Raw genomic sequence first — 27,086 nt, forward strand, 5'->3', positions numbered from 1 at the left:
CTTACGTAATGAAAACAAGCACACACACACGCACACACACACACACACACACAACGTAAAGAAAGCATTGGAGAAGAAGAGAGAAAAAACTAGAGCATCTAAGATACTAATTCCTTTTGCCTGAATATATTTGTTAATTGTCTGTTCGTGTGTAACAAATTTCTCATTCAGCACTGGGGAAAAGAGAATGAAACATTATATTCTTCCTTCCCAGAGCTCCCTTATTTTAAGACATTCCCATGGATTTTAGGGGTTCATTTGACTTATCTCTCACTTGGAAACTATCACTGTGGTGGACTGAATAATGGCTCCCCAGAGCTGTCCTGTCTGAATGCCTGGAACTGTGAGTGTTACCTTATATCCAAAGGGACTTTGCAGATGGGACTAAATTAAGGATTTTGAGATGAGGAGATGATCCTGGTTTATCCAACTGGGTCTGATGTAATCACAGGGTCCTAATAAGAGGAAGGCAAGAAGGTCAAGAAGGAGGAGATGGGACCACAGACACAGAAGTTGGAGTGATGAACTTGAAGGTCGAGGAAGTGGACGAGGAGCCAAGCAGTGCAGGTGGTCTCTAAAAGCTGGAAAAGACAAGGAAACAGATTCTCCCCTGGCCTCCAGAAGGAACCAACCCTGCCAATACCTTGCTTTTTAGCCCCTTAGGATTCATTTTGGACTTCTGACCTCTGGAATTCCAAGAGGATAAATTTATGTTTTAAGCCACGAAGTTTGTGACAATTTGTTACAGCAGCAAAGGAAACTAAGACTCACAGTACCTCTTCCGCTGCTTCCAGACCCACCTCTTTGCTCTCTACCCTGCAGCGACCTTAGAGAGATTTTTACAGAATGCAAATCTGTCTGCTTAAAGCTCTCCCCAGCCCCTTAGCCTAGGAGGTAATGTCCAGGTTCCATTACAAATTGCCTTTGCCTCCCGGCACGACACTTACCTTCTCTTCCTCCTCTTTTCTTCCCTCTTCCCTTTCACTGGTTCTCACTCTAGACCCTGCGCTTTTGCACATGCCATCTTCTCTCTGAAAAGGGTGTCTATCCTTCTCCGTCTGGTCAATTCCTTTCCTTCAGCATCTCCTGGACTATGAACTGGGCAGAGCTGACTGCTCCCTTTTCAATGTTCCCATCACACTCCCTAGGCACCTCAGTGATACCCTGCATTGTCATTGTGCTGTTTACGTAGGCTTCTCCTGGCAGGGACTAATCCGAGGCAGGAATACCAGAAGAGCCCAAGAAATATTTGACGAAGGCGAGGATGATCACACCTGTGTCATCCTGCCTCCAGGTCTCCAGTGAGCTGGGCCATCTCTCCTTCCTCCCCTGGCACAGCGCAGGTGGACTTAATGCTTCCTCTGGGCTGGCATTTACCAAAGGGACCTACATCTCAGTCACAGGCTTTCAAGCCAGAGAAAATGCCCAGGAGAGGCTGGGGCGGGAGGCCGGGCCAATGGACGCTTTTAGTTTGAATGCAACCCTCATACAGATGGACACAAATATGGAAGAACAGACCCAGCATGGGAATATTTTTGGAAGGAGAGATACACAAGAATTCCAAACCATGGGAAGTTAGTTAGAGTTAATATCTAGCCTCAAACTAATGATTTCAAAGTACTTTGGGAAAAACCCCATGTGAGGCTGGTGGCTCCCTCGTTATTGTTTCTCTCCCTCCCCTGTCTCCTGTTCAGCAGTTCCTCACTTGTGTTCCTGGGATTTTCTCCAAAGCAAACTATCTGCCCCCAGGTCCTTGTCTCCTGGTCGGCTGTAAGGAAACCCAAACGAAGGCATTGTTTAAAACCACACGGCTACACATTGGGGAAAGTCAGGACTTTGATGACTTAATTATGGGGATGGAGATAAGAAAATGTTCCTGCCCTTTCATTTTGAAGTCTCACTGCCTCTCCTAATCATCTGGTAACAGAGCACACTCTGCTTCTCTTCCCCTCAACTGGCAGCACCTCTCTCTCCAGGGACCGTGTCAGTCTACACTCCCAAATTATAACACCCAGAATCGAGCCAGATCAGATAGAACACCAATGTAGGGCTATCTAATGCAAACACGCCATTAGACGAAAGAGTCTGTTTTCTATCCCTCTCGGACGTGACCTGTGGCGCTTTCAAAAAGACACATGGAAACAATCACAATGAAAGGATTTCATGCACTTTTGGAGCAAAGCTTATTTATTCAAATTATATTTGGATCCCATCACATTAGAGGATTTTAGAGAAACTCTTAGGTTTTATTCTCAGAGCTGTAGCTTTTTTATTTAATAATTTATTATTATTTGGTAGAGCTAAAGTGACTCTGAGGGTTCAGTTAGAATTTTGTATTATTCACTGGAGGTTTTTCTCATTGAATATGTAAATTGATTCTTTTGTTTGAGGATCCCAAAGCGGTTCTTGGTAACAATGATAACCTTTCACAGTTTCATGGAAAGGCTAACTACATGTAAAGTACCAACTACAGAGGCTTTATTCTCTATTCTAATGCATCAGGGCCATCTTGACTTTTCTGAGTTTTATTGTTCTATCTTTGAATATCAGAGAAAATTCATCATCTTGCTCCTTTTAAAGCAGATGCATTGGAACCTCAATGGTTAGAATAAAGAGGGTTAAATTAACCTGAATTTATTGTGCCTCTGACTTTAGACTCTGAGGGTTGGGAAGACCCCCCATTTTCTGGAGAATACAATCCTTACCAAACCAGGCTTATTTTGCCCACCACACAGTATGCCAATCACTGAGATGACAAGTTTTGCAGCAAAGAAAGGATTTATTAACAAGGTAGCCAAGTGAGGAGATGGGAGAAGAAGTCTCAAATCTGCCTCCCTGAAAACGGGGATTAGTGAAATTTATGAGATAAAGAGGCAGGGTGGTCTGAAGTGTGGGAATAGATGATAGGAGGTGAGGAGAAGTGAGGTAATTGATGATCTGTGCAAGCCTAGTCAAGCTTCATGGCCCATCATAGGATGCATGTTCACAAAACGGTGGTATTAGCATGATCTGAGGGTGGAGTTTTCAGCTCCCTGTTGTCAGGAGGTCACCTGTGGGTCATCCATGTAGACCCAGTTGATGAGTCAGTGGTCTTAACTGGACAAGGAGTAAACTCTCAGTTCCTGAAAAACAACTTAAGCACGCATGGCCATGGCAACCCAAGTGTCAGAGAGGTTATCTATAGGATGGCCTTTACTAATGCATTATCCAACTACTTTTGCAAACAGACAATTAACTGAGTGTAGTTAAAGCAAGTTGGCCCCTAGCTTCACAGTCATGCACTGCATCATTATGTTTTGGTCACTGACGGACTGCGCATATGATGGTGGTCGCATAAGATTACTACTATAGAGCCTAGGCGTGTAGTAGGCTATACCATCTAGGTTTGTGTAAGTACACTCTGTGATGTTCACACAATGAAGAAATTGCCTAGCAAATGTATCCCAGTTGTTAAGTGACGTGCTGACTGTAGAACTTTGACTCTTGACTCACAAGTGATGACACTGAGGAGTAATGTGGAGTCTCAACATGACACCCTTTGACCCAAATGGGGGTAAAAAAACACCCAGCTCTTGTGTTTCCCATAGAAAGAGTTGATCCTCTGGTTTCCCCATTAAGATGTGATTACGAACGAAGAGTGACTCTGAGCACTTCTGTAGAAGTAGGAGAGTCTCCATCCCTCCCCCACCCATTGTAGGTCTGAAGCCTTCAGCCAGATACACACTCTGTGGGTACGCTATGGACTGACCTGGGTCCCCCCAGATTCATACGCTGAAGCCCTAACCCCCAGTGTGATAGTATTTAGAGATGGGGCCTTTGGGAGGTAAGTAGGTTTAGATGAGGTTATGAGGATGGGTCCCTCATGATGGGATTAATACCCTTCTAAGAAGAGACACCGGAGAGCTTTCTGTCTCTCTCCGTGTCATGTGAGGGCACAGTGAAAAGGCAGCTGTCTGCAAGGCAGGAAGAGAGTCTCACCAGAACCAACCCTTCTTGTACCCTGATCTCGTACTTCCAGCCTCCAGAACTATGAGAACTATGAGAACAGCCTACGTTAGGCTGCCTAGTCTACCATATCTTGTTATGGCAGCCCGAGCTGACTGATACACAATATAAGCTCCAGAAGCACCACTAGCCTCCGTAGAGGACTCAGGTAGCCTCCTTACCTCTCCCTGGATTAATCCTCCTGACAGCCGTGGCTCCTACAATCAAACACACATTGACCAGAGACCAGAAAGAAGGGGTTTTGGCTGCTTCCGTACTCTTCATAAGCCTGTCAAATGTGAAGTACCTGTTATCAATCTGTATATATACCTGAAAAGGGTGAATGTTATTGTGTATAAATTATACTTCATATAGAATTAACCTTGAATTTAAAAAAAGATCAATGCTTGGGAACAGATTTCTATGAGGAAAACCTGAAATATCTGGGTTTATTTAACTGAGAAAAGGTAAATTTGGGAGTAGTTTAATAATACCGGAAATCCAAATGCTGGTGTTCCCTTCCACTTAAGGGTCAGTCTGCACCATTATATTTGGTAAGAGGGGGAAAAAATTAGGTTCAACCATGAGTGGTTTACTTGGCTTCAGGATGGCGTGCAGTGGGCTTTGGCTGCTGTTCCAGAGGACCCACAGAGAGCTTGTTGGTCCACTCAAGTCCAATCCTTTTTAAGGACTCTGATGGGGTGAGTTCTGAAGAAATACCTATTTATCCTTTTAAGCATCCATGAGACACCTGTTGGCAAGTAAGCACAGACACATGCACACATGCTTATATGCATCTCCCAAGGAATGAGAGAAATTCCCAGAAGTAATACGTACTACACACATAAAAAGGAGGAGAATCATTTCCCTAACTGACTCGTAATTTATAAGGTTCGCTCTGTCCTTGATAAAATTGTCTCTTAATTGCTCCATTACTGACCCCTTAATGACAGCTTCCCTGGCTACATGAACACCCCTCTTGTTTCAAGTCTTTCTCTGTTTCCACTGGATATAGAGCAAGAGCCACCTCTGCGTGCCACAGTTTCATTTTGGAGGTTGTGAGGTCCCAGGAATGGGTTGCAAAATTGAGTAGTTCATGGGTTCTACAGAGTTTTGATGGAGGTTGATGCCCATCTTTTTGAAATGGTGAAGCCCTAAGGGAGACAAAGAAATAAATGGCACACAGCACCCAACCAGCCCCTGTGGGTAAGGCATTGGCTAACGTGCCACATTAACGATTTCTGGTTAGTTCTCTCTGAGTGCTTTCTTCCCACTATCCATGTTTCCTTCCCTCCTTTCTTCTATGTTTTAAAATTTATATGTATATGTATACAGAATTGAATTATCAAAATGCTTGGTTTGTAATAGAGCCTCATCATTGGTTCATGCATGGACTTTTACCTTACTCAGTTATCTAATTAGATATTTTAAACAATGCAATAAATACCTGAGAATGTAACACCTAAATTAAAAGCCAGGACCTTGACAGTAGCTGACAGTTAACCGCATGGTCCCTTCCATCAGACCATCCCTGTCATCCCTCACCATCATCCTGTGTTTAGCATGACCTTGTTTGGCTTTCTATATACTTTTTCTCTTAGGATATAAATGTATTGTTAGAAAGTTCATATGTGTGCACGTGTGTGTTGGTGTGTGCATAGCTTTTGACTTTACACAAAGTGGTACTGTGCTGTATGTAATCTTCCGGACTTATTTTTCACTTATTATTATATTGATAAGATTTATCCATATTATTTTGTGCATTGCAGTTCATAATTTTTGAATGCTGTATTATATGCCACTCTGTAATATCCCATAGGTTATTAGTCCACTGAACCACTGAGGGGCATTTGTGTGTTTCCAGGATTTTACCATTATGAACAGCACTGCTGACAAGATGAAATATTGGAGAGGACAGGGATCTCCAGGATCCTTTATAAGTTCCTGGTGAGAATATAAACTGGGGTAACTACTTTGGTAATAGTTTGGCCTTACCTACTAAAGTGGATCATTCACATATGCTAAGCACGCAGCAAGGCCACTCCTAAGTACGCACTCAACAGAAACCGTTGCAACGTGCAACAGAATATCCAAAGCAGTGGGACAATGTATCTGAGAAAAGTTCAGAACCCTCAAGCTCAGGGAATGGGGCTGGGGTGGCGCCTGGGGAAACAAGCAGCTGGCCTCAGAAATCTAGCCCAAAACTCCCACTCCTCCCCCAAGCCCCCAGGCTTTACACCCCAGCGAGAAGCAGCTAGACTGTAATTCCGAGCCCCCGGGGTCTGGAGGAGGAGGAGAGCTGCACAAAGCTGCCTGAGGTCAGTTAGTCCCCACCCACATCTCTCCTCCTGATCTTCTAGACTGTGATATCATGGCTGAGGACACCTGGAGCTGAGGTCTGAGGGCACTGTGTGTCCTCAGGCAACGGGAGGGTAGAGCTGGACAGAACCCAACAATTTCCCCTCCTATTTTCTCCTTTCACCCCCAAGCTGGACTGCCTCCTCCCTAGACCACCCTGCCCCAACTTCAGACACCAAGGTCAAAACACCTCCACCTGGGGAAGTCTCAGATTCCTCTGTTTTCTTCAACCTCACTCTTGGGGAAGGAATCAACAGTTGTTTAGGGTCCAGGTGGGATGTGCGGGTTTTCAAAGTTGGCACCAAGAGCTTACAGTAGCGTAGCCTGGGGCTTCCAAGCACTCTCCTACGTATTATCTCATCCTCTTCTGACAACCATACAGGAAGGAGCCAGCACAGGGGTGATATTCTTATTCTACAGATGAAGACAGATTCTGAAAAACAAGCCTGGTCTTCCCCTTGGTTCAGGGGACACTACCGTGGCCTCTGGGAGCAGGGACCCCCAAGTACCTTCCTCTGGAGAGTTGGCCTCTGCCCGAGGGAGCTGGCTGTCTAGAGATATCTGGAAACTTAGCCCCGACTTGGCCTGCAGCCAAGGACTGCCTGCTATAGTAAAGGCCAGGCCCCCTTGCCTGAAGGTGGGTTAATTGTATGGTGACACTCGTGTTCCTAAGATCCTGGTGGGTTCCTGCTAAGGATATCTTTGCTGCCTCTTTCCCTGACCTCTCCTTTCTCCTTACTTCCTTAATCCATTCCTCCTGAGAGCTCCTCCAATAAATCACTAGCACCAGAATCTGCTTGTAGGAACCCCACCTAGGATACCTTCAATTAATAGAGGGTACTAGTGCACTCCAGATGCTATGGGTGGCATCACAAACTCGGTATATTTGATATCCAACATTTACCATTTCTAATGTCCTTTGTGACTTCTTCTTTGACTCGTGATTTAGAAGTGTGTTGTTTAATTTCCTAATGTTTGGATATTTTCCTATAATCATTCTGTTATGGATTTGTAGATTATTCCATTATGATAAGAGGACATACTTTGTATCATATATCATCCAAAGTTCAGTAATAAAAGCAGAACCACGAGGATATGTATCTATGTATCTATATCTATATATCACTAGGTATGTGTGTATCCTAGCGAATCTGCTTTTCATATATACACACACATATATGTATGTTTAGGCTTATATTTTATTTATACAGATTTGTTACAGGGATTTGACCTTGTGCAACTCTGGTACAATCTCTGTAAGGCAGGACAAGCATTTGGAAAGAGAAGATGGACGTAAGGTGGGGAGAGCAAGAAGCTGGAATCCAAAGCACGGTGGGAGCCCAGGAGGACAGGCTAAAACCCACACCACTTTTTGTTGCCTCTGACCCTAGTGGTGTGGGTGTCATGCATTAGCTGGGCCCTTGATCATAGAACTCAACACGCACCTCAGGTCAGGAGCTGGAGGAACTGAGGGGACCCATGGGAACATGGGTCAGTTGCAGGCCAGTCACTGCCTCACACCAGGGAGGGGAGTCGGCACGCCAGTGATGATGTGTTAGCTGCGAAGTGACTTCTGCTTCACTTCCTCCCCCAAAGTCTCAAGCCCGAATCTCTCTTGTGGTCCACCCTGACGAAAAGCATATGGGAAAAGAGATTCTCAGAGACATAGTTCAGTCAAGGCCAGCTGACACACTCAAAACCACCACAGTCCTTCCTTCGTTGACTTGGAGCCTGTGCACATCTCCTTACACCGTCCTTAATCTCCAAATAAAGACAATAACCACCTCATGTTTCCACCTAACATGACACACTTACACCATACGCAATCAAAAACATACATCCCTTTCCCAGAAGAGAATACAAGGTCCCCTCCCACCTTTCTCAAATTGTTGGGTGATGTTTTTCTCTTGCATTCCAGATATACTTTTCCTTACCCCTAGTGTGTACTGGCAACATCATTTTCCCTTAATGATCAGGATCAGTTAGCCCGATGAGTTAAAGTAACCATCTCTTTGCCTGTTGATTCAGTGGCATGAGGGACCCAAAGTGGCCAGGTGGTGGTTTCAACTTCTAGGAGGAATCATTGTTGTGTCCTTTGGTGGAAGGGTTATTCTCTTTGGAACCAAGACTTCTAGACCAGCAGAGCCTAAAGTTGTTGGGGTAGGAAGCCGACATTTTCCTAGTGGATCACTGTGGTTTACTCCACTGGCTAGGACCTCCAATATGATCATCACTAAAACTGGTGAGAGCGGACCCTTGTCTGAGTGCAAAGGGGAAGCATTCAGCATTTACTCCAAGCAGGAGCTCTGCTGTAGGTTTGTGTGTGGGTGTGGACACATCGATAAGATCAAGGCTGAGGCCTCCAATTCCTGCCTTGTCGCAAGTATTTATCAAAGATATGGGGATCACCAGGGAATAAATAATGCTGTTATTCTTCTCAGATGATAGAATTATATATGTACAATCCAAAAGAATTGACAAACTTTTGGAATTTGCAAGTGAGTTTGCTCAAATCAAAGTCAATATGCAAAAATCAACTGAATTTCTAAACACCAACAGTGGTTGGCAATTTAAATTTTACAAATATGCTATTTACAGTGGCACCAAAATACATCACTATGTCTGAATAAATCTAATAAAATGTAGACTCACGAAGGCATAGATTCCTTGTTTCAGAACAATCAGGAGAAGGTCTTGGATTTTACTCGTTTCTACTTCAGCTGGATGTCCTATCTTGGAAACTGAGCTTTTTTTTCCTTGCTCTCCTTGAGGAACAACCCTCCGCCGCCTAGTCACAAAGAGCCCCATTCAAAGTCTCTATACCTTCTCGCCTCCACTGCCCCAAAGCAGCTTTTCCTGTTTGGTCAGGTGAGTGCCAAGCCTTCTTAGGAGGACGTAGGCAGGAAAACTCACTGCTCTTCAAGGCCACCTGTGATTGGTTCCCCATCCCCAGAAGCATGAGTGGGAAGGACATACTTGGCAGTTAGAGACATCCGCACAATGGGTCCTCAGCTTGGGGAGTAGGAGCTATCATAGTGCAGTGGCCAGGCAGAAGACTCTGAAACTGCCCTTCCACACACCTGGCCTCATCTCTGCAACCAAAATGATAAATCAAAGACAAGTTCACGTTCTGGGCATTGATGGTGGAGACTGGTGCCACTCTTAAAAATCTAAAAGAGTGGCTGTCCCTATCATCTCTCCTCTTAATTAGCTGACTTGAAAGTAGGGACAACTGGAAAATGACAACACACTATTGTAAGCTCAGCCAAGCAGTGGGCCCATTGTGGCCACAGCACTGGACGTGGTGGTGCTGCTGGAGCCAATTGATGAGGCCTCATGTGCACGATATGTGGTCATTAATTTGGAGAATATGCTTATTTTTAACTCAATCAGAAAAGAAAATCAGAAACAGTTTGCACTCCTATGAAACAGACAATATGCTTTACACTTTTGCTCCAAAGCTGTGTTAGCTCTCCTGCCTGTGTCATAACTTAGACTGAGGCCATCTGGCCAATCTGGGCATCCTGGAGAATATCACAGTGGTCTGTCATGTGGATGATGTCATCCTGACCCTATAGGAAGAGAGGTGGCTAGTCTATGGGAGGCCTCAGTAAGACATGTTTGCTCAAGAGGGTGAGAGATAAACCTATGAAGAATCAGGGACCTATCATTTCAGTATGGTGGATGATGGCCACACTACAGGCACACTCCCTGGTGGCCTTGAAAGACAGTGGCAAGGGGAAATCTTCCCCATGGTAGGACTTTGAGTGGCGCACCTGGTATCCACTTGGTGTGGAAGGAGAAGTGTATGGAATCATGAGCAGTGGGGAACGGCCTGCCTGGTTAGCTGGTCAGCAGCGTGAAAGCATCAGAAGGTCTGTGATAAAGGAGGTATTTGGTAGAGGCATATGAATGAATATATGGAGTAAATAGCACATATTAAGATTTTTTGTATCATGTGTTGGTGTCCACCAAAAAGTATCTACCACAGAAGAGGCACTGAACAGCCAAGTAGATAAAATGACTTAGCCAGTTGACACTAGCCAGCCTTTGACATTAGCCGCCTCATGGTAGGCATAATGGGTACATAAGCAGAGTGGCCACAGTGGCAGAGATAGAGGCAACGCATTGGCCCACAGCATGGACTCCCACCTACCAAGACAGATCCAGCTATTGCCTCCTCTGAATACCTAATCTGCCTGCAATAGAGACCAGCACTGAGTCCCTGATATCACACTGTTCCTTGAGATCAACTGGCTGCTTGGTGACAAGTTGACCACATTGGGCTCCTTACACTCTGGAAGGGCTAGTGGTTTGACTGCACAGGAATAGATGTCTATTTGGGGTATGGGTTTGCCTTTGCTTTTCCCACTTGCAGAGCCTGTAGGGGTTTGCACCACAATCCAGGGGCTTACAGAGTACCTGATCCACATGCATGGAATCCCACCCAAGATAGCATCCAAAGGGGGAACCCACTCGACAGTGAAGATGTGTAGGGTGGGCCCATCACCATGAGCTCAACTGGTTGTATTACACTCATACCGTCCAGAAGCTGCCACTCTGATAGGGCATTGGAACACTGTCCTGAACAAAGATGCAACTGAAGCACCAGCTCAGAGAGAATGCTCTGCAAGGATGAGATGCCATCATTCAGACTGCACTCAATCAGGGACCTCCATAAGGCAGTGTCCCCAGTTACCCCTGGATCGAAGGACTGAAAGCGGGAATGGCCCCACTTATCATCAATGACTTGGTGGACAATTTTGTTCTTCTCCTCTCTACAATTTTGGGCTCTGCAGGGTTGGAGGCCTTGGTCCCCAAAGGGTGCACTTCTGCCAAGAGACAGAGCACGAGTCCTGTTAAACTACAAGCTACCCCTGAGCATGTTGTTGTCTCGTGTCTAGGGAGCAGCAGGTGGAGTCACCATATTGGCAGGGTTTATTGACCTTGGTCAACAGGAGGAGGTAGAGCTGCTGTTCCACTGGGGAGAGGCAGGAATATGTGTGGAGCTCAGGTGACATGTTTTGGTGTCTCTTGGTCCTCCTGGCCTACTTGTAACTGAATGGACAAGTGTCGCAGCCCCGGCCTGAGAAGGGAATGGTCTCCAGGGGCTCACACTCCTTAGGATGAGGGTGAGTCACACCACTACTGGGATGTCCAGAAGTGATAGCTGAGGGCGAGGGGACTTTCAACGGTGAGGAGGGGGTGATGAGTACCAGTTGTGGCCCTGAGACTGTTTGCAGTGACAGCAGTTGTGGTTTGCTCCACTCGCCTCTCTCTTTAGGTCTCCCCTCAGGAAGCGAGACCCATGGGAACCAGTGAGGAGCACTCCCCCAACGTGTGGGGACATGGATCTGCGTGGCCCAAGGAGTGGACATGGCAGCTGTGGGAGCGTGTGGCTCAGCTCTCCATTTCCAAAGAGAACCTGTGGCGAGGAGTGCAGCCAGCTGACAGCCTTCAGCGACAACATCTTCAGGATCCACTGCAGCAGTTAAGCTGGATCTGCTCTCCTGGGAGCCCCCAGCCAAGGAGCGAGGTCAGCAGGTGACCAGGGGCCTGGTCGTTTCTGCCTAGCTCAGTTCTCCTGCATGGACAGCCTTGGCACAGAGGCTCCTGAGGTGCCGGCACAGACTTTCTCAGGGCGGTGCCTAGGTCTGACACTCCTCCCCCTCGATCCTCCTTTCTGGTTCTTCTCCTTTCACAGGTGTCAGACCTCAATGTCTCTGCTGATTCCTGCACTCTCGCTCTGTCCTCTCTCCCAGGCCTTACCCCTAATCAATCTTTTGCCCTTCTGACTATCTTGGTGTTAGAGCTATCTCGGGACTATCTTGAGTCCAGAGGACCCAAACTGACAGGGCCTCTATTGTGACGCCACAGACGTGCGGCCGCTCCCGGGAACATCACACACAGGTTGTCTCTGCTGCATTCGGGAAGGAGTAATTTATTTCTCTGTCTCTTTTCCTTGTTACGCAAACCTAACTTACAGATAATGAGGAAGAGTGGAGGGTACTGAAGAACGAAGTCTTAGTTTTCCGCTGGTTCATACTTGGAAACTCCTGACACAGGTCTGGGCTGTTTTCTCCTTCCTCCCTGGCACATATACACCAGCTCCAGTAAGAGGAGACAAGCACCTTCTGAGCACGCCAAGGAGAGATGCCCATAGGAGTGCTGATCTGCACCATGAAAGTTCTAGTTATCTTGTGATTATCTTGCTCCTCAGGAGCAAACCACAGAGGCCTCTGTTCCCTTTCCTCCTTGCTGGCTCCCGGAACCAACCTCAGCATTACCCAGCCAGGATTCTCAGAGTCAGGTATACTTTTTAGCAGTGAAAAGTATTTAGTAATGAGATCTTGCATTTTTATAGCATTTTTATTTGTGATGAACTCAGGAAGCTTTTTACAATTAATTTTCCTCCTAACATCCCTTTCAGTTATCATGAAACAGTCATAGCAAAATTACTCTCTTTTTTATGAAACAAAGAAACCACATAAAGTAACTATTAGGAAAGCAATAGGGAGATAATGGGAAGACAACACTAAAATAAAAGTTTGCCCCAGCCAGATCCTTAGCCTCCGAGTGGACGTCTCATGGCTCCAGTAGGTCACGAGCAGACTCTAGGTTCTAGGTCTCTCGCTTCTCTCTGCCAAAGTCTGTTTAGAAATGTGTGTGTGTGTATGTGTGTGCATGTGACCAGCACACAGTTACCCACTGATGATTAAGTAGCTAGGAACTAAAGTGTTTTTCCTTTTTGCAATTACTGACGATAGCTTTTGGCTGTTTAACCTGCCCATTGTTAACTGTGCTGTTTAGGGGATACGCTACCTGCCTCCCACCAGACTCCTATAGATGACATCTCCCTGGAGACTGGGTCACCATGGTAATGGGGGATTGAGCTGCTTTTCAGGAATTAGGTTCTAATTCCCCTTTGTCCACTCCAGGTTGATTGAGACGACCAACTCATCAACTGGGCCCTTGCAGATGTCCAATAGGTGACCTTTTGACATTAAGAGGCTAAAAACTCCACCCTGAGATCATGCTAATGCCACCATTTTGTGACCATGGATCCTATGAAGAGGCGTGGAGTCCTACTATGCTTGTGCACATCATCAATTACTTCACCTCTCCTCACCTCCAATCACCCACCTCCACATTTCAGACCACCTTGCCACCCATCCCATAAATATCCCTGAGTCCCTATTTTCAGGGAAGCGAATTTGAGGCTCATGTTCTCGCTATCTCACATGGCTGCCTTGTGATTAAACCCTCTCTCTGCTGCAATCTCGTCATCTCGGTGTTTGGCTTTCCGGGCAGTGAGCAAGAATGAACCTGGTGCAGTAAAAATTTGGTGAGCCAGCCAGGAGCTCAGTCCAGACGGACCTTTTTGCCTGAGATTCATCAGCCCCTTGACAGTGTGGAGAACCTGTGGACAAGTCCAGCAGCTGTCAGGAGGGTTTCTCCTGGGGCTGTTCCGGGATTCTTTCCTGGCTTGGCACTGCCGAGTCCTTGGCACATACTTTCACTTTGCAGTAGAGAGATGGTTTCTTGGTTTGGAAGATGTCTTTTTGGTGAGTGACTTCGGTACAAGTGACCACATTCTTATTTCTTCTTCCTTTGGTCTGACTTCCAAACAGGAAGCCTCGTTTTGGCAGGGGACACCCTCTGAAACTTCTGACAAAGGAAGCCTTGGTCTGGCCTTCACTGTGAGGGTCTTGGTTTCAGGGACGCTCAACAATAAGGAAGAATTAGGGATCTGTTCACAGAAGTGCTCTTGGCTTGGGTTGGTTTGGTTTTGGTTCTGGCTGCAGCATAAGTATGCTTTCACCAGCCGTGTCTAAATTCTGAAACAATGGGTAATGGTAATTTCATTCCCACCTGCAGCCCCCTAGGCTGCATTCTTCAAAACTGGGCAACTTTCAGTTATGAGTCCATGAAAAGGAAAAAGATGGTATTTTTCTGTAACACCACGTGGTCACAATCAGAGAGCTCTTGTAATGACTAGTCTTAAGAACTTAATCAAATTTGGAATCTCAGCTTCCTCTCGTGGTCTTTCAGATACTAATGAGAGCTCCACACCTCACCCCCACCCCGGCTGGTTTCGGAGAGTCTGAGTTCCAACCTAGGAGCTCTCCTCTGGTTTTTGCGCACCTGGATGATTCCAGAATCTGGAACCCTGTTTTGTCTCCTCAACACTGAGTATTGAGTATTATTGAGTATTTTAGGCACCCACTGAGTCAGTTGTGGGGACAGGAGATCCGTAATCTGTAAACTGTCTTTCCAGGAACTGTTGTTTGTGTGACCCTTATTTGATAACCTTTGGGAAGAGGCCGGGAGGGCAAGGCCTGATCACCTCTTTCCCTTCTTTTCTGTCTCACTCATCACTTCCTCTGTTGTCACCAAGTTGCAGTTAAGTTCAGGCTGGACCTGAGCAGAACCTAGACCTGTAAAACTGAAACTCAGAAACTTTCTGCTCGGGACTTGACTCCAGGGACCATAGCCCCCAGCCTGCTGCGGGCCTTCGTCTCCCGCCTCTCTGCCTTGCCTTGTGCTGGGGGACTAAGTGCCCAGGCCGACTGGGGCTTGACTAAATCTTATAACTATATGGACGCCTGCATTTGGGCTCTGCATGCTTCTCTGTCTCGCTGTCAGTCAGACACCAGCTTTACTGCCATGAAGAATGCTCCGTGCATCCCCGGAGACTCACTCCTGGGGTGCATTTTAATTAATTGGAAACACTTTCAATTTTGGATGGGTTGTGCCCCAGAAACTCCATCTTGGAGAAAACTTGAGAGGTTTCTCCGCCCTTATGATGTACTTGGACAGGTAGATCAACCTATAACGTTACTTGAGTTACAACCCAATGTCTGAGAAACCAAGAGCAACTGTCCTTAGAAAATCTTCGTAAGACTGGAAATGCAGCTCTAGAGGCAATTCAGGTTCCACCCACTTCCCTTATCTGAAAGAGCTTGCAAATCCTCTGGGGACTATCTAGTGCATCACTAATTCCTAAGACTGAAGGGAAAAAAAGGGAACGAGGCCAAAACACAGCCATAAGAGCACCCTCACCAAAAATCTAGCATCTTGAGTGTCTTCTCCACAAATATTAGTAAAAAGGCTCAAAACAAAATTTGGATTCATAACTAGGGAGCTTTGTATTACTGTACTTGATTCATGGCAGTAATTTTTAAAACAATAGCTGTGGAGACTCTGCGTATGTGTGTCTGTATGTATGTTAGATGTGTGTGATATTTTTACTTCTGGATGGTATGGCCCAAAATTAAGAGTTCTGTTTAATTGGCTAAAAGTAAGCACTACGTAAATTGTAAATATAATACAAACTAACCCAGATATCTTTCAAGTTACCATGATATAAATTAATCTTTGATAACTGAAAACTTATTTAAGATTGCTGTTTTGATTAAAATGGACATGTCCTCAGAGTCATCAGCATTTGATATGATGCAGACATACAGCCTGGGTTTACTAGTCAAGTAAGCCCATGTTATCCCTACTACAAATTTGTCAGCAAAATAATATCTCAGAATGATAACTGATTTTGTCCAATGTCTCATGAAGTTTTGTAGGCAATCTAAATAATTATTGGGAAAGAGTAAACTAAATAGATATGAAAAAGATAAAAGTGTTGGCTGAACTTTTTAACAATAATTATGTATTATGGCGTGTGTATTTAAAATAACTTCCAGGGGCTGGCCCCGTGGCCGAGTGGTTAAGTTTGTGCGCTCCGCTGCAGGCGGCCCAGTGTTTCGACGGTTCGAATCCTGGGCGCGGACATGGCACTGCTCGTCAGACCACGCTGAGGCGGCGTCCCACATGCCGCAGCTGGAGGAACCCACAACGGAGAGTACACAACTATGTACCGGGGGGCTTTGGGAAAAAGGAAAAAATAAAATCTTTAAAAAAAAAAAAAAAAAAAGAATAAAATAACTTCCAAAACCTTTTTGGTAACTTGAAACTTTGAAGTTTTGCTAGGTGAAATTGAATGATAAAAAACTCACTGACTCTCTGGGTCATTTTTTAAATAAGATAAAATACTGAAACAATATAGTTAGACATGTCTAGGTTTATCTACTTTAGGCTTCTTATTACAAAGAAACTAAAAGATGTTGGGGTCTGTTAGTAAACTTGTCTTGTATTTTATTAAAAAATTGTACTATGAAGTAACATGTTTTTAGAAATTACAAAAGGTATTTATAAATTTGCCAAACCACAGAATACTAATGTAAACAACAGTTCATAACTTCTTAGTTTTTAGTTTTCACTAAGGTCAGTAAGGGTTGAAAATTCTAATTAATATGTGTAATTCAAGCTACTAAAATTAATAAGGAAAACAGATTTGTATTCAAGGAAAGTAAGACATGAGTTTTCAGTGAAGAAGGTATAAAGAATGGAAATACTTTTGTTTGTTGGGTTAAGAAAGATAAATTTGTCTTAAAGTACTGGAAGACAAAAAAAGGAAGCATGGGACAAATTTTGAATGTAAAAAGAAAGTTATAGAAGGTTTGTGAAAGAGAAATTCTGAAAGGAGTTTTATGCCTGGTCAAGTTGGCTAAGATTAAAGTAAATCCAATTAAGTAATTGAGTTTTAATGTAAAAAATGAGCTGGTGCAAAAATTAAAATTTGCTTTTCTCTCTCAAAAGGATAATTTTCTTGAACTTTTGGTTTGCTCTTGATAAAGAGGTTATAAAAGGTTTTACTTTATTTTTGAGTAAGTCTACCTACAAGACAGAGAATCTGTGTTGTGTTAAAATAATTTCCTATGTTCAAAAAGACTGTGGTCTCTCTATTAAGATTTTTTCACTATTTTAACTCTGTTTACCCTTGACTGTTTCTGTTCTCACTTTGATTGAATAGAGTGAGCATTGTTTCCTGTTTGACCAAGTGTTTTAAAACCTTTTGATATTTTTGACAAGCTCCCCCCATCCATAAATATTCAAATCCTGAATAAAGTCTTTCTTTTGACCTGGAAGAAGAAAGAGAATTTTTCTGAGGATTTTCAGAGCGCTCCTGAGACTTCTCAAAGAAATTTGCTCTCTCTTCCTATAAGGAGGAAGATACTAAGCTAATTAGGCTTATTTGGTATGTTAAATTACATGGGAAGCATTGTCAAATAAGTGATGATAAACCTTCTAGGGTAGTATTATGTGGGTAAATGTTATTAATATAAGTTTTAAAAATTATATAACATTCCTAAAATTCTGATCTGTCCTGATTGTCAACCATAATTATAGTGATTATCTTGAAGTGTTGTATGTTTCAGAAACAGCCAAGTCTTTTTGTCAATTGCCCTTTTGAGTCTTTTGTCATTTGTAGACAGTTGCTGTTTGATGCTTTTTGCTTTTGTAAATATGTTCTGTCTTCAGAGAAATTCATGGAAAGGATTCTGGCACTTTAGAATACAGGCTTCTGATAAGCTTCCTGATTATGAAACTGAACTGGGTAAGAAATGACAGAACTCTAACAGAGAAACTGATGACCTCATAAAACAGCTAACAGAAGATTAAGATCAAGAATTGATTAGACAGGACTGAATGAACTGATGAGGATGATTATAATTTATATGACTTTTCATTTGAGATATTGCTGATTTTTTTGACATTCTATTTTGTTTCCAGATTTAAGGAAGTCATTTTCTCTCTTTCATGCTAACTATGACATATATCAATATGATAAATTATACCTTTGTAAGCAGATTTGAAACATTTATTTATTTTTATCCCTACCTGATCTCTCCAGGATTTGGAAATTCTTAATGAGTGAGTATTGTTTTCATGGCAACATAGTTATTTGCATAAGTTCAATGAGAATCTGTTCTCCTTATAACAAGACACAATTGGAAACATGGGTTATATTACCAAGGTTTTGACTGGAATGTCGTATTTGAGAGAAACATACAGACTCAGATATGACAAGACACCTTTTGAGGAATAAAGGTTGACTTTTGGAAATAAAACCACTTGGAAATATTGGCCTGAAGCCTTGTTTACAGGGACTCCATCTATCTTACCCAGTAAGTAAGGAAGGTCACTTATCTAGCAGGCACCTGGAACCTTGAAATATTTTGGGGAACCTCGAGAAGAGAGGAATCCACCCAAATCTGTAGGTATTGCAGGTGAAATCTGATGATAAGTCCTTGGCTTGGGTTTTCTGGCTTTGAGAGGCCTTTAAAGTTCAATCTAAGATTCCTCATAAAAAATTCCAGCAAAGCAGATTTAAAAGAGCCTATATTATCAATGGCTATTCTTGCTGTATTTGTGTAAACAATTGGGCAAAGTTTATTAAAATTAAACTTATTTTGCAAACCAGTTAGTCTTAATTTGGCTAACTTTTATAAAAATGAGGATGATTTTAGGGAGACAAATTATGTTTCAATAAAAACTATAGTACACATTCATGGATAGTTAGGTTCTAGTTCTGATAATGGTCTTTGAGGTTTTTGTTTTATATCTGTAACTGGATTAGATCCTGAATTCTTCTAGACTCTTGAAATATCTGGCTACAAATCTCCAAACTAATGTTTTCATTTTTTTCCCATCATTTTCACTTGGAATCACTGAGAACTGAACCTGGCCTTTTTCCTGAAGCCTTGCAAACTGAAGCTCGATAACTTGAAATGACAGAGATTCATGTATGTTGCTGTGTAAGATACCTGAACACCTGATGACATCATTAGGGACGTTTCAAACTGCAAAGGATGCTTCGACTCTGACACTTAGAAATCTTTTTGACTGGCTGCTGCTGGGGCTCATAGAGGTTTATAATTTGCTGGTCTATAATTTGCTCCCACCATTAAACTTGTTTTTCTTTTGGTCCCTCTAGAAATCCTTATTAAATACCTACTTACTTGCTCACACAATATAGGCCTAACTTTGGGAGTCCACTTGCATCACCGTCTTACTAAGAGACTGGTCCAATGAGATGGAACAACCTATGACCCACACCAATAGGATATCCCTGAAGCTTGAGGATGAACAACAATATGGGGAATTGATACTGGCTCAACACAAGGTTGACATAAGGGAAGCCAAACTGTAGAAAAGAAACCATATTGTAACTTTGAATGACCTCTGATTAACTAATCCAGACATGCTCTGTAGATTTTAAGGACCCTCCCAGTTGCTATAAGTTAATAACTTTGTTCTTTTGAGTTCCGTAGGAATGTGATGACCCCCAGGCATGGAGTCTATGCTGATAGCCATCATCAATGACAATTGAAAGATCAGGGTATAGGGCATTGCTCTGGTCTCTGACGCACATCCAGTAAAACAAAAGACTATCAGGAACTGAGACCAGATATCTGCCCCACCTGGAGATCAGATGGAGGCCCCACTGGATTAGGTCTATTTTTCAAGGACAGTTAAAATTTGGGTTGTCTATACTTCTTATCCTTCTGGTCTAATACCGGATTATAAAATGTGACTTTAGATGTTGTTCCAAAACTGTTGAGCAAGGTACAAAATTCTAATCATACAAAATGTCAACATGAAGCTGGGAACAAGAGAATATTTCCAAACGAGTGCTAAACTGGTTCATTCCTCTAACCCAGATCTATGCCCCAGTTCAGCAGGAAGTAGCTAGATGGGTCATTGCCCTGAATCCCTCAAGAATGAGGAATACCAAAGAATAGGAGGGATTGAAATTGGCCAACAGTTAGCCATTGATGATTAAGTAGCTAGGAACTAAAGTTTTTTTCCTTTTTGCAATTACTGATTATAGCTTTTAGTTGTTCCCCTGCCCATTGTTAACTGTGCTGTTTAAGCAATATACTGACTCCCACTAGGTTCCTACAGATAAAATCTCTCTGGAGCCTGGGTCACCATGGTAAAGGGCATTTGAGCTTTTCTTCAGAAATTAGAACCCCTTTGTCCACTCCAGGCCGGTTGAGACCACCAACTCATCAACTGGGCCCATGCAAATGTCCAATGGGTGACCTTTTGACATTAAGAGGCTGAAAACTCCTCCTTTTGATCATGCTAATGCTGCCATTTTGTCAGCACATGTCCTACGAAGAAGCATAGAATCTGACTGTGCTCGTGCAGATCATCAATTACCTCACCTCTCCTCCCCTCCAATCTCCTATCTCCACATTTCAGACCATGTTGCCCCCTCTCCCATAAATATCCCTGAGTTCCCATTTTTGGGGAAGTGGATTTGAGACTCATGCTCTTGCTTCCTCGCATGGCTGCCTTGTGATTAATCTCTCTCTGCTGCAATCTCACTGTCCTGGTCTTTGGCTTTCCCAGTGGCCGTCAAAAACAAATCTGGTGCAGTAACACACGGGCCTGCTCTTGTGTGAGGGGGTGTGCATAGCTGATAACAAACTTGATGGTGAGAAGAGGAAGATGATTGGCTGAAAGTGGATTTCCCAGTCGACAGGTAAGTGACCTGCCCAGGTGACACAGTCTGCGGAGACAGAGCCAAGGTCTCCTGACTGGGAATGCAGTGCTTTGCGTACTGCTGCTGTTCCAGCTCCATTTTTAAGAGTGTTTCTGGGCATACTCCTTATACCCACTCCCAGTCCCCACAGGACTGTGACTGTCTACTCCTAGTTCCCTAACAGGGGTCTGAGTTATTCATTTGCTTTTTTTTTTTTTTTGGAGGAAGATTAGCCCTGAGCTAACATCGGCTGCCAATTCTCCTCTTTTTGCTGAGGAAGACTAGCCCTGAGCTAACATCCGTGCCCATTTCCTCTACTTTATATGTGGGACACCTGCCACAGCATGGTGTGCCAAGCAGTGCCATGTCCGCACCCGGGATCCGAACCATCGAACCCTGGGCCACCAAAGCGGAACATGTGAACTTAACCGCTGCGCCACCGGCGGAGACCCTACATTTGCTTTTTAACGTTTGCTGTATGGGATTTTTTTCCCAAATGGCTTTCGTTTTACCACCGCAACCCCTAATAGTCTCTGCAAAGAAGGGTAAACACTTTGCTAGTGAAAAGTTTTTGGTTTATATCACCTTTTATTTTATTATAGTCCACAAATACACTTATATATAAGTGAAATTATTACAGAATTCATATTTTAAGGCACTATGTCTCCAAAGTTAAGGAATCTACTGTACTTTGCTCTAATTTCAAACATTAAAACGTGAGAAGTAAACCTGCCAACTTAATATTCAACTTGAAGCTTAAATTTAGTAGAATAAATTAATTACGCTTGGAAATCTCAAGTAAGGAATTAACAGGCTTGAGGCTGAACTAATAATCTTGACCTGGTTTGATTATCACCCGGTTTATTCTTATTACTCATTTAGCTTCTTTATTTACAAGTCTAAATGGAATGCAAATTCTCCCTACAGAGGGTATAACAGAGCTGCTCACAGAAGAGGCCCTTCCAGTCAGTCTCTCTTGCTGTAAAATGCTAATCTCTCACGTCTTGAGCCTCTTACTGAGCAGTGAAGGTTTGTCTGCACACAATCTATTTCTCTTTTGGCCAGGATTTTCTTTGGGGTCCGGGGTGCCATCACTGAGCAATTCTGAGGGTGCTTCCTTAGGCATCTGCAAGACAGGGCACAAACTCCAGCTGGCACTCCCCCTCCCACCCGCCAGCCTCTGCAGGGCTCATGCTGCAGGCCAGCAGACACCCACAGCCCATGGGAGGACGCAACACAACACAACACAACTATACTGCCCAAATACTGCCCAAACCCTCATTAGCATCTTCCACTGACATCTGAAGTGCCATGTCCACTTAAAATGTGGGACTCCGAGCCACAATTTCAGAAACGTGTGTTAACTGCTAACTCCACGTAGGTCTTCCCCCGGTGAACCCCTGTTTCTGGAAGCCCCTTTTCAATGCCTGCCCAGTCCTCACAGCTGGATTCTGTCCTAGACAGATAAACTACTCTTGAAGAGCAGATAATCGTTGATTTCCACAATTGGTTTGTGTTGTACCGAGAGACAGAAGCAGTCCTGTTAGCGATTTGTTTGCTCCCATTCAAACGGCCTACTGTTTTCATCAGGCAAAGGGCTTTGCTGACTGCACTGAACCCCAAGGCACTGAGTGTTCCTTTATGCGTGGAAGTCATAAACAAACAACAAATTATGCAACGAAGCCTCTCAAGGTTTTGCCTTTCTGCTTCTGTTTTCCCAGGAGCTCTTTCTCACACCCTGGGCGGCTCAGGGGAGGATGGGAGGCCTCTGCTGGAAGCATGCCAATGCAGAACTAGGCCACTCCGGCCCTGCGGCCACTCGGAAGTTCCACTTCAGTTCACTCCAGGCCGGACTCTGGTGTCTAGGGCCATGCTGCTAACGCTGCTGCTGACCTTAAAGCGTGGAGCAGGGGAGTCCCAGGCAGAGCCAGGCAGCCCTCGGAGCAGCAGTGCGGCGTGTAGGACGCTCACCATCATCTCTCTCTGTGTTTTGCGGCCCCCTTTGCGGGCCGAGGTTTGCTTGGTTGTTTTTTGGTGTGAGAATGATCCTTTAAGAATGGTTCTTTGGCTTTATTGCTTTCAAGTGGTATGACACTGCCTTGAAATTTAATTGTGCACTCAAAATTGCAACAATAAGCCAACCCTAGTGAAGGTGGGCTTTATTCTAAAGGTCACTGTACAATTTTTAAAAAAATTTGCATTCCCTTTTCTTAAACTCCCGAAGTTTTTAACTTTTCCCCTAAAAATAAAGCAGCAGACTCTTACCTTTGTTCTGCACGGTGTGTTCTCAGGGACCACACTCTCCGTTTGGGCTCCGATGGCTTCTTCTAAAACTACATCAAGGAAGATACAATGGAGCAGACAGAATAACATAAGAGTCTTTAAAAAAAAAAGATAAAGCTTTTTGGTATCTATAGGAATACCCTGAAAAATAGAGAGATAAATGTGTTAAAAAATGTGTCACTATTAAAATTGCTGCTTTTAAACTTTTATTGTAGCATTTCAGCATTCTCATGCACAAGCGGCACGGGGCCTGTGTTGGCTATGCCTGTTCACTTTACTCAAAGGAAGTTCTTCGGCCCAGCGTGATAATGCTGAAGCTCTGAGTTTTTTAAGCAATAGTGAGAGATTCGCCCCAGCCCCTCATCCTCCTTCCACCTGGCCCTTCAGGGGACAGGGGACATGCAAGTGGGTGAGGAATCCTACCAGGTTTGGGTGTGAACCTACGCTTGATCCAAAGACAGTGACGCATTACAGACAATTTGGGCTGACTCTCAAATTTCCAAACCTTAATTACCCATTTCCTAAGCTATTTTGGTTCCTGGCTTCTCAGCCTTATCCTAACCCTAAAAGGTGAGAAGGGAGCAGAGAAGACGAATCTTAAAAATATAACTAAAGCAACCACAAACTTTCTAACATTTGACAGTGCTTTCTGTTTTTCAACATAGTTTTACATCTCTGGTTTACCTTCTATCTCAATTTATGCTCATAACAGAAAAATAAATTAACCTACTTATATAATATAGGTAAACAAAACATAAATTCCTATGACGGGCTGTAATTCTGAACAACAAGCAATAGCCCTCAAATGAAATCTACACAAACAATTCAGCATACAGTAAACAACTATTAACCTAAAGCCTATAATTTGTATTAATAACGTCTCACGTATTTTCATGGTACAATGCTGAAATATTATATGCTGCATAATTTGTGGTGCACGGTATAACGCGGACATGCAGTTTTTTTAAACAAGTGAAAATAAACCATAAAAATAAAACCGTGTGCCACTTCAGTAAAAACTGAGATGTGGAGTGGTGTAGGTACAAACAGGAGATTTTGATTCCACTGGATCCACGTAGTTATTATTGCTCAGCTATCTTTTTCTAGTTCTAAAGACAAAGTCATACATTCACTTCTGCCCTCCTTCGCCTCCGTCATGAACAACAAGATGCACAGTCAGGCAGCACCAGGCCGGGGCTGGGGTGGGGAGCAGGGAGGCTGGGGGGCAAGGAGGCATCTTCAAGGTCTGCGCACTGACCTGTCAGAACCCCGTCCAGCTGGTCCACCATAAACTTGGCATCTTCTTTCGTGAAGCACATGGGCGGTTTTATTTTAAGCACGTTTCTGTGAGGTCCGTCGGCGCTGAGAAGCACTCGATTTTCCTTCATCCTAATTAGTGCAGGAAACACATATGAGTGGATACAAATAGTCACTCAGATCATTTCAGAATGGCAAGAACGCACGGCAGGTGAGTATTCGCTAGCAGGAGGCACACACTTAGAAAGTGCACGCATCTTGCCCTCTCCTTATTCGGAGAGATGATGGGAAGGAAGAAAAGCTTTCACGGGGGTGGGCATCCCAGAGCCCAGATACCCAGCGGGTGGGGAGCCCTTACTTGTAGATGACGTGCTGAGCTTCCGCTGTGGCTGGGGTCCTTTTCTGACGGTCCTTCACTAAGTCAATGCCAACAAAAAGGCCAACGCCCCTGGGGGAGGTGAAGAAAGAACTCTTGACAAACATTCTTTGCACTGTCACAAAAAATCAACACTGTCCCCAAACTTCAGTTTAATTTGAAGCTGAATGTTCTTCCCTTTAAGGGTAACTGTTATTGATCCTAATTAATTCAAGATACTAATCCAGTGCCTACGGCTCTTTCCAATTTTTTAACCAAATTAGTTTTTGTCACCCATTTAATTGTAAAAAAAAAAAAGGCTTAAAACAACCTTTTCATGATATTTAGTTTCTCAGCACCTTAATGATGATAAATGTTTATTGTTTATATATATCTACGAAAAAAATTGAGTTTTCCAGGATATCATTTTAAATAATTCTTAATAGATCATTGTGAGTTACTTTAAGTTCTTGCTTTTCATCTTTTGGGTGGTGAAATTACCCCAGCTTTATTTTTTAAAAACAGTATAAAAGTCAGGAAAGACATACACCCAAAAGTTGACAGTGGGGATATCTTGGTTCTGGATTAAGAGTGATTTTTGTTTTCTATGCTTTCCGGGGTTTTCTAGACTTGGTTTTATGTAATTTATTTTAAATTTATAAGATAAAATATAAGCTATTTTCATTTGGAAAAATGAATAACTAGCAGACCCCTTCATGATCAACACACCTGACATCTCCGATCAGTGTGTGCTTAGCCTTCTGCCTGTTCAGTAACTCGGTGAGGTAAGTCCCCACCCTCGTGGCGTTCCCCTGAAGGTCTTCGTTCTCAATCACATCTAGGACAGCCAAACCCACGGCAGAGGACACTGGGTTTCCTCCATACTGCAGAACCAAGACAAAGGAATAGTTGAATTAACGGCATTGCTTCCTCTATGAGATATTTGGCTCATATGTAAGCAAGCGAAGATGCAGTTTTAATAAAACCTTTGCTCGCGATGTTCGTTTCTTAGATTTAGAACGTAGCATGATTCTGTTCATTCAGGATTGAGTGAAAATTCATTCCAAATTATATTCTCTATGCTGCATAATGGGTATGAAGGACTGTCAGGGAATTTCCTGGTTCATCTAAACAAAAGCAGACATTGTATTGGGAATTAAAGATTTCAGAGCGTGGTTTAGTGAGGGGGATACAGCTTTTTGCCCCTGAATAGTTGTGTGAAAACAGCTAAACAATGACATTTTCTCCAAATAATTTATGTCCTTATATTTGAATCTTACTTTTAGTTGTTAACAAGTCCTATTGTACACACTGCACAAACTATAATAATTTTTCTAAGCTTAAAGCTTATGACATTTGGGGGTAAAACCAAGGAAATAAAATTTCCCAAAGATAGAAATTTAGTAAGTCCAATGACAGCCATATAACATTTATAGAAGTGAATCTAGATACTTTAGAAATGTTGGGGAATTTAAATGTGACAGAAAACCAAGAAGATCATATCATCTATGAATGAAATACCATAACCTGTAGAGTTTAGCAGGGCAGCCGCCTATGATTGGACAATTAATAAGAACATTTTAGGAAGGGGAAAGACACACGAGGAAAAATATAAGGAGGATTGTGCCAGATAGAATGAAATACAGTAGATCAAAGTTTGGCTGGGGTCCTGGGGTGGGCAGCAGGAAACACCGAGCTTTATTTTACTACATCGGCAAGAAGTGCAAGAACATGCATTATTTTTCCCTCTCAGCATTAAAGTTGGAAACCAAAATTTACCGTATTGAAATACTCCATCCCAGAGCTGCTGAAGGCTTCTGCAATTTCTTTGGTTGTTACTACACATGCAATTGGGTGGCCATTGCCCATGGGCTTCCCCATTGTGACGATGTCTGGAACAAAGTCTTTGCCATGCATTTGGAAGCTCCAGAAATGTTTCCCAACTCGGCCAAAGCCGACCTGAACTTCATCAGCTATGACCACACCCCCTGCTCCGCGTACGTACCTGAAAGGCAAAGGGGCAGTCTAATGCGTCCAGGCACTGGGAGTGCCCAAACCCACCCACAGAGATACAGATGACTGAGGACTTAGAAGAATGTTGTTAACCTGAAGCCTGTAACCTTTCTCAAAAATATTTCAGTGCTCAAAACCCCCAATGACATTTATGTGATGTCATTGACTTTGACATGTAATCACATGATTTCCAGATTAGATATACTCTACGTTGCTTGGGTTTGTGCTGTTTAAGTAGGCAATACTGAAGTATTTTAAGTGGCAAGAGAAAGAATTGAACAAGTAGTAGTTTTTAGCAGGTTTAATCTTCAAATTTTTACTAATTGGTAAGGCTTGGGCACCAATCAGAGGTTGCCAGGCGGGTCGGGACCAGAGTTTTGGAGGCCCTCCTGCTGAACCCTGTGCAAACCCTTTATTTGCTGGACCTTGGGAAGGTGGAGGAGT

The 27,086-nt window shown here is 43.5% G+C and overlaps 1 protein-coding gene across 3 annotated transcripts in view; it reads right to left on the reverse strand.

Annotated features, from left to right (window-relative positions):
• Positions 1-7,562: 7,562 nt before the first annotated feature.
• Positions 7,563-27,086, reverse strand: part of ETNPPL (ethanolamine-phosphate phospho-lyase) — a 31,473-nt gene continuing 11,949 nt past the window's right edge. For 2 of the 3 annotated variants that reach the window (XM_046657090.1, XM_046657093.1), the window contains 6 exons: positions 26,409-26,634; positions 25,359-25,513; positions 24,633-24,722; positions 24,276-24,406; positions 23,000-23,067; positions 21,304-21,860 (listed from right to left, as the gene is read on the reverse strand). In XM_046657090.1, the coding sequence (XP_046513046.1) occupies positions 21,732-21,860; positions 23,000-23,067; positions 24,276-24,406; positions 24,633-24,722; positions 25,359-25,513; positions 26,409-26,634 (799 nt within the window). In that variant the 3' untranslated portion in view covers positions 21,304-21,731. Of the gene's footprint in view, positions 7,970-21,303; positions 21,861-22,999; positions 23,068-24,275; positions 24,407-24,632; positions 24,723-25,358; positions 25,514-26,408; positions 26,635-27,086 lie in introns of those variants that run through there. The other variant, XM_046657092.1, reaches the window with a different exon arrangement.

The sequence above is a fragment of the Equus quagga genome, chromosome 3 (assembly GCF_021613505.1).
Source record: "Equus quagga isolate Etosha38 chromosome 3, UCLA_HA_Equagga_1.0, whole genome shotgun sequence".
Classification (NCBI taxonomy): Eukaryota; Metazoa; Chordata; class Mammalia; order Perissodactyla; family Equidae; genus Equus; species Equus quagga.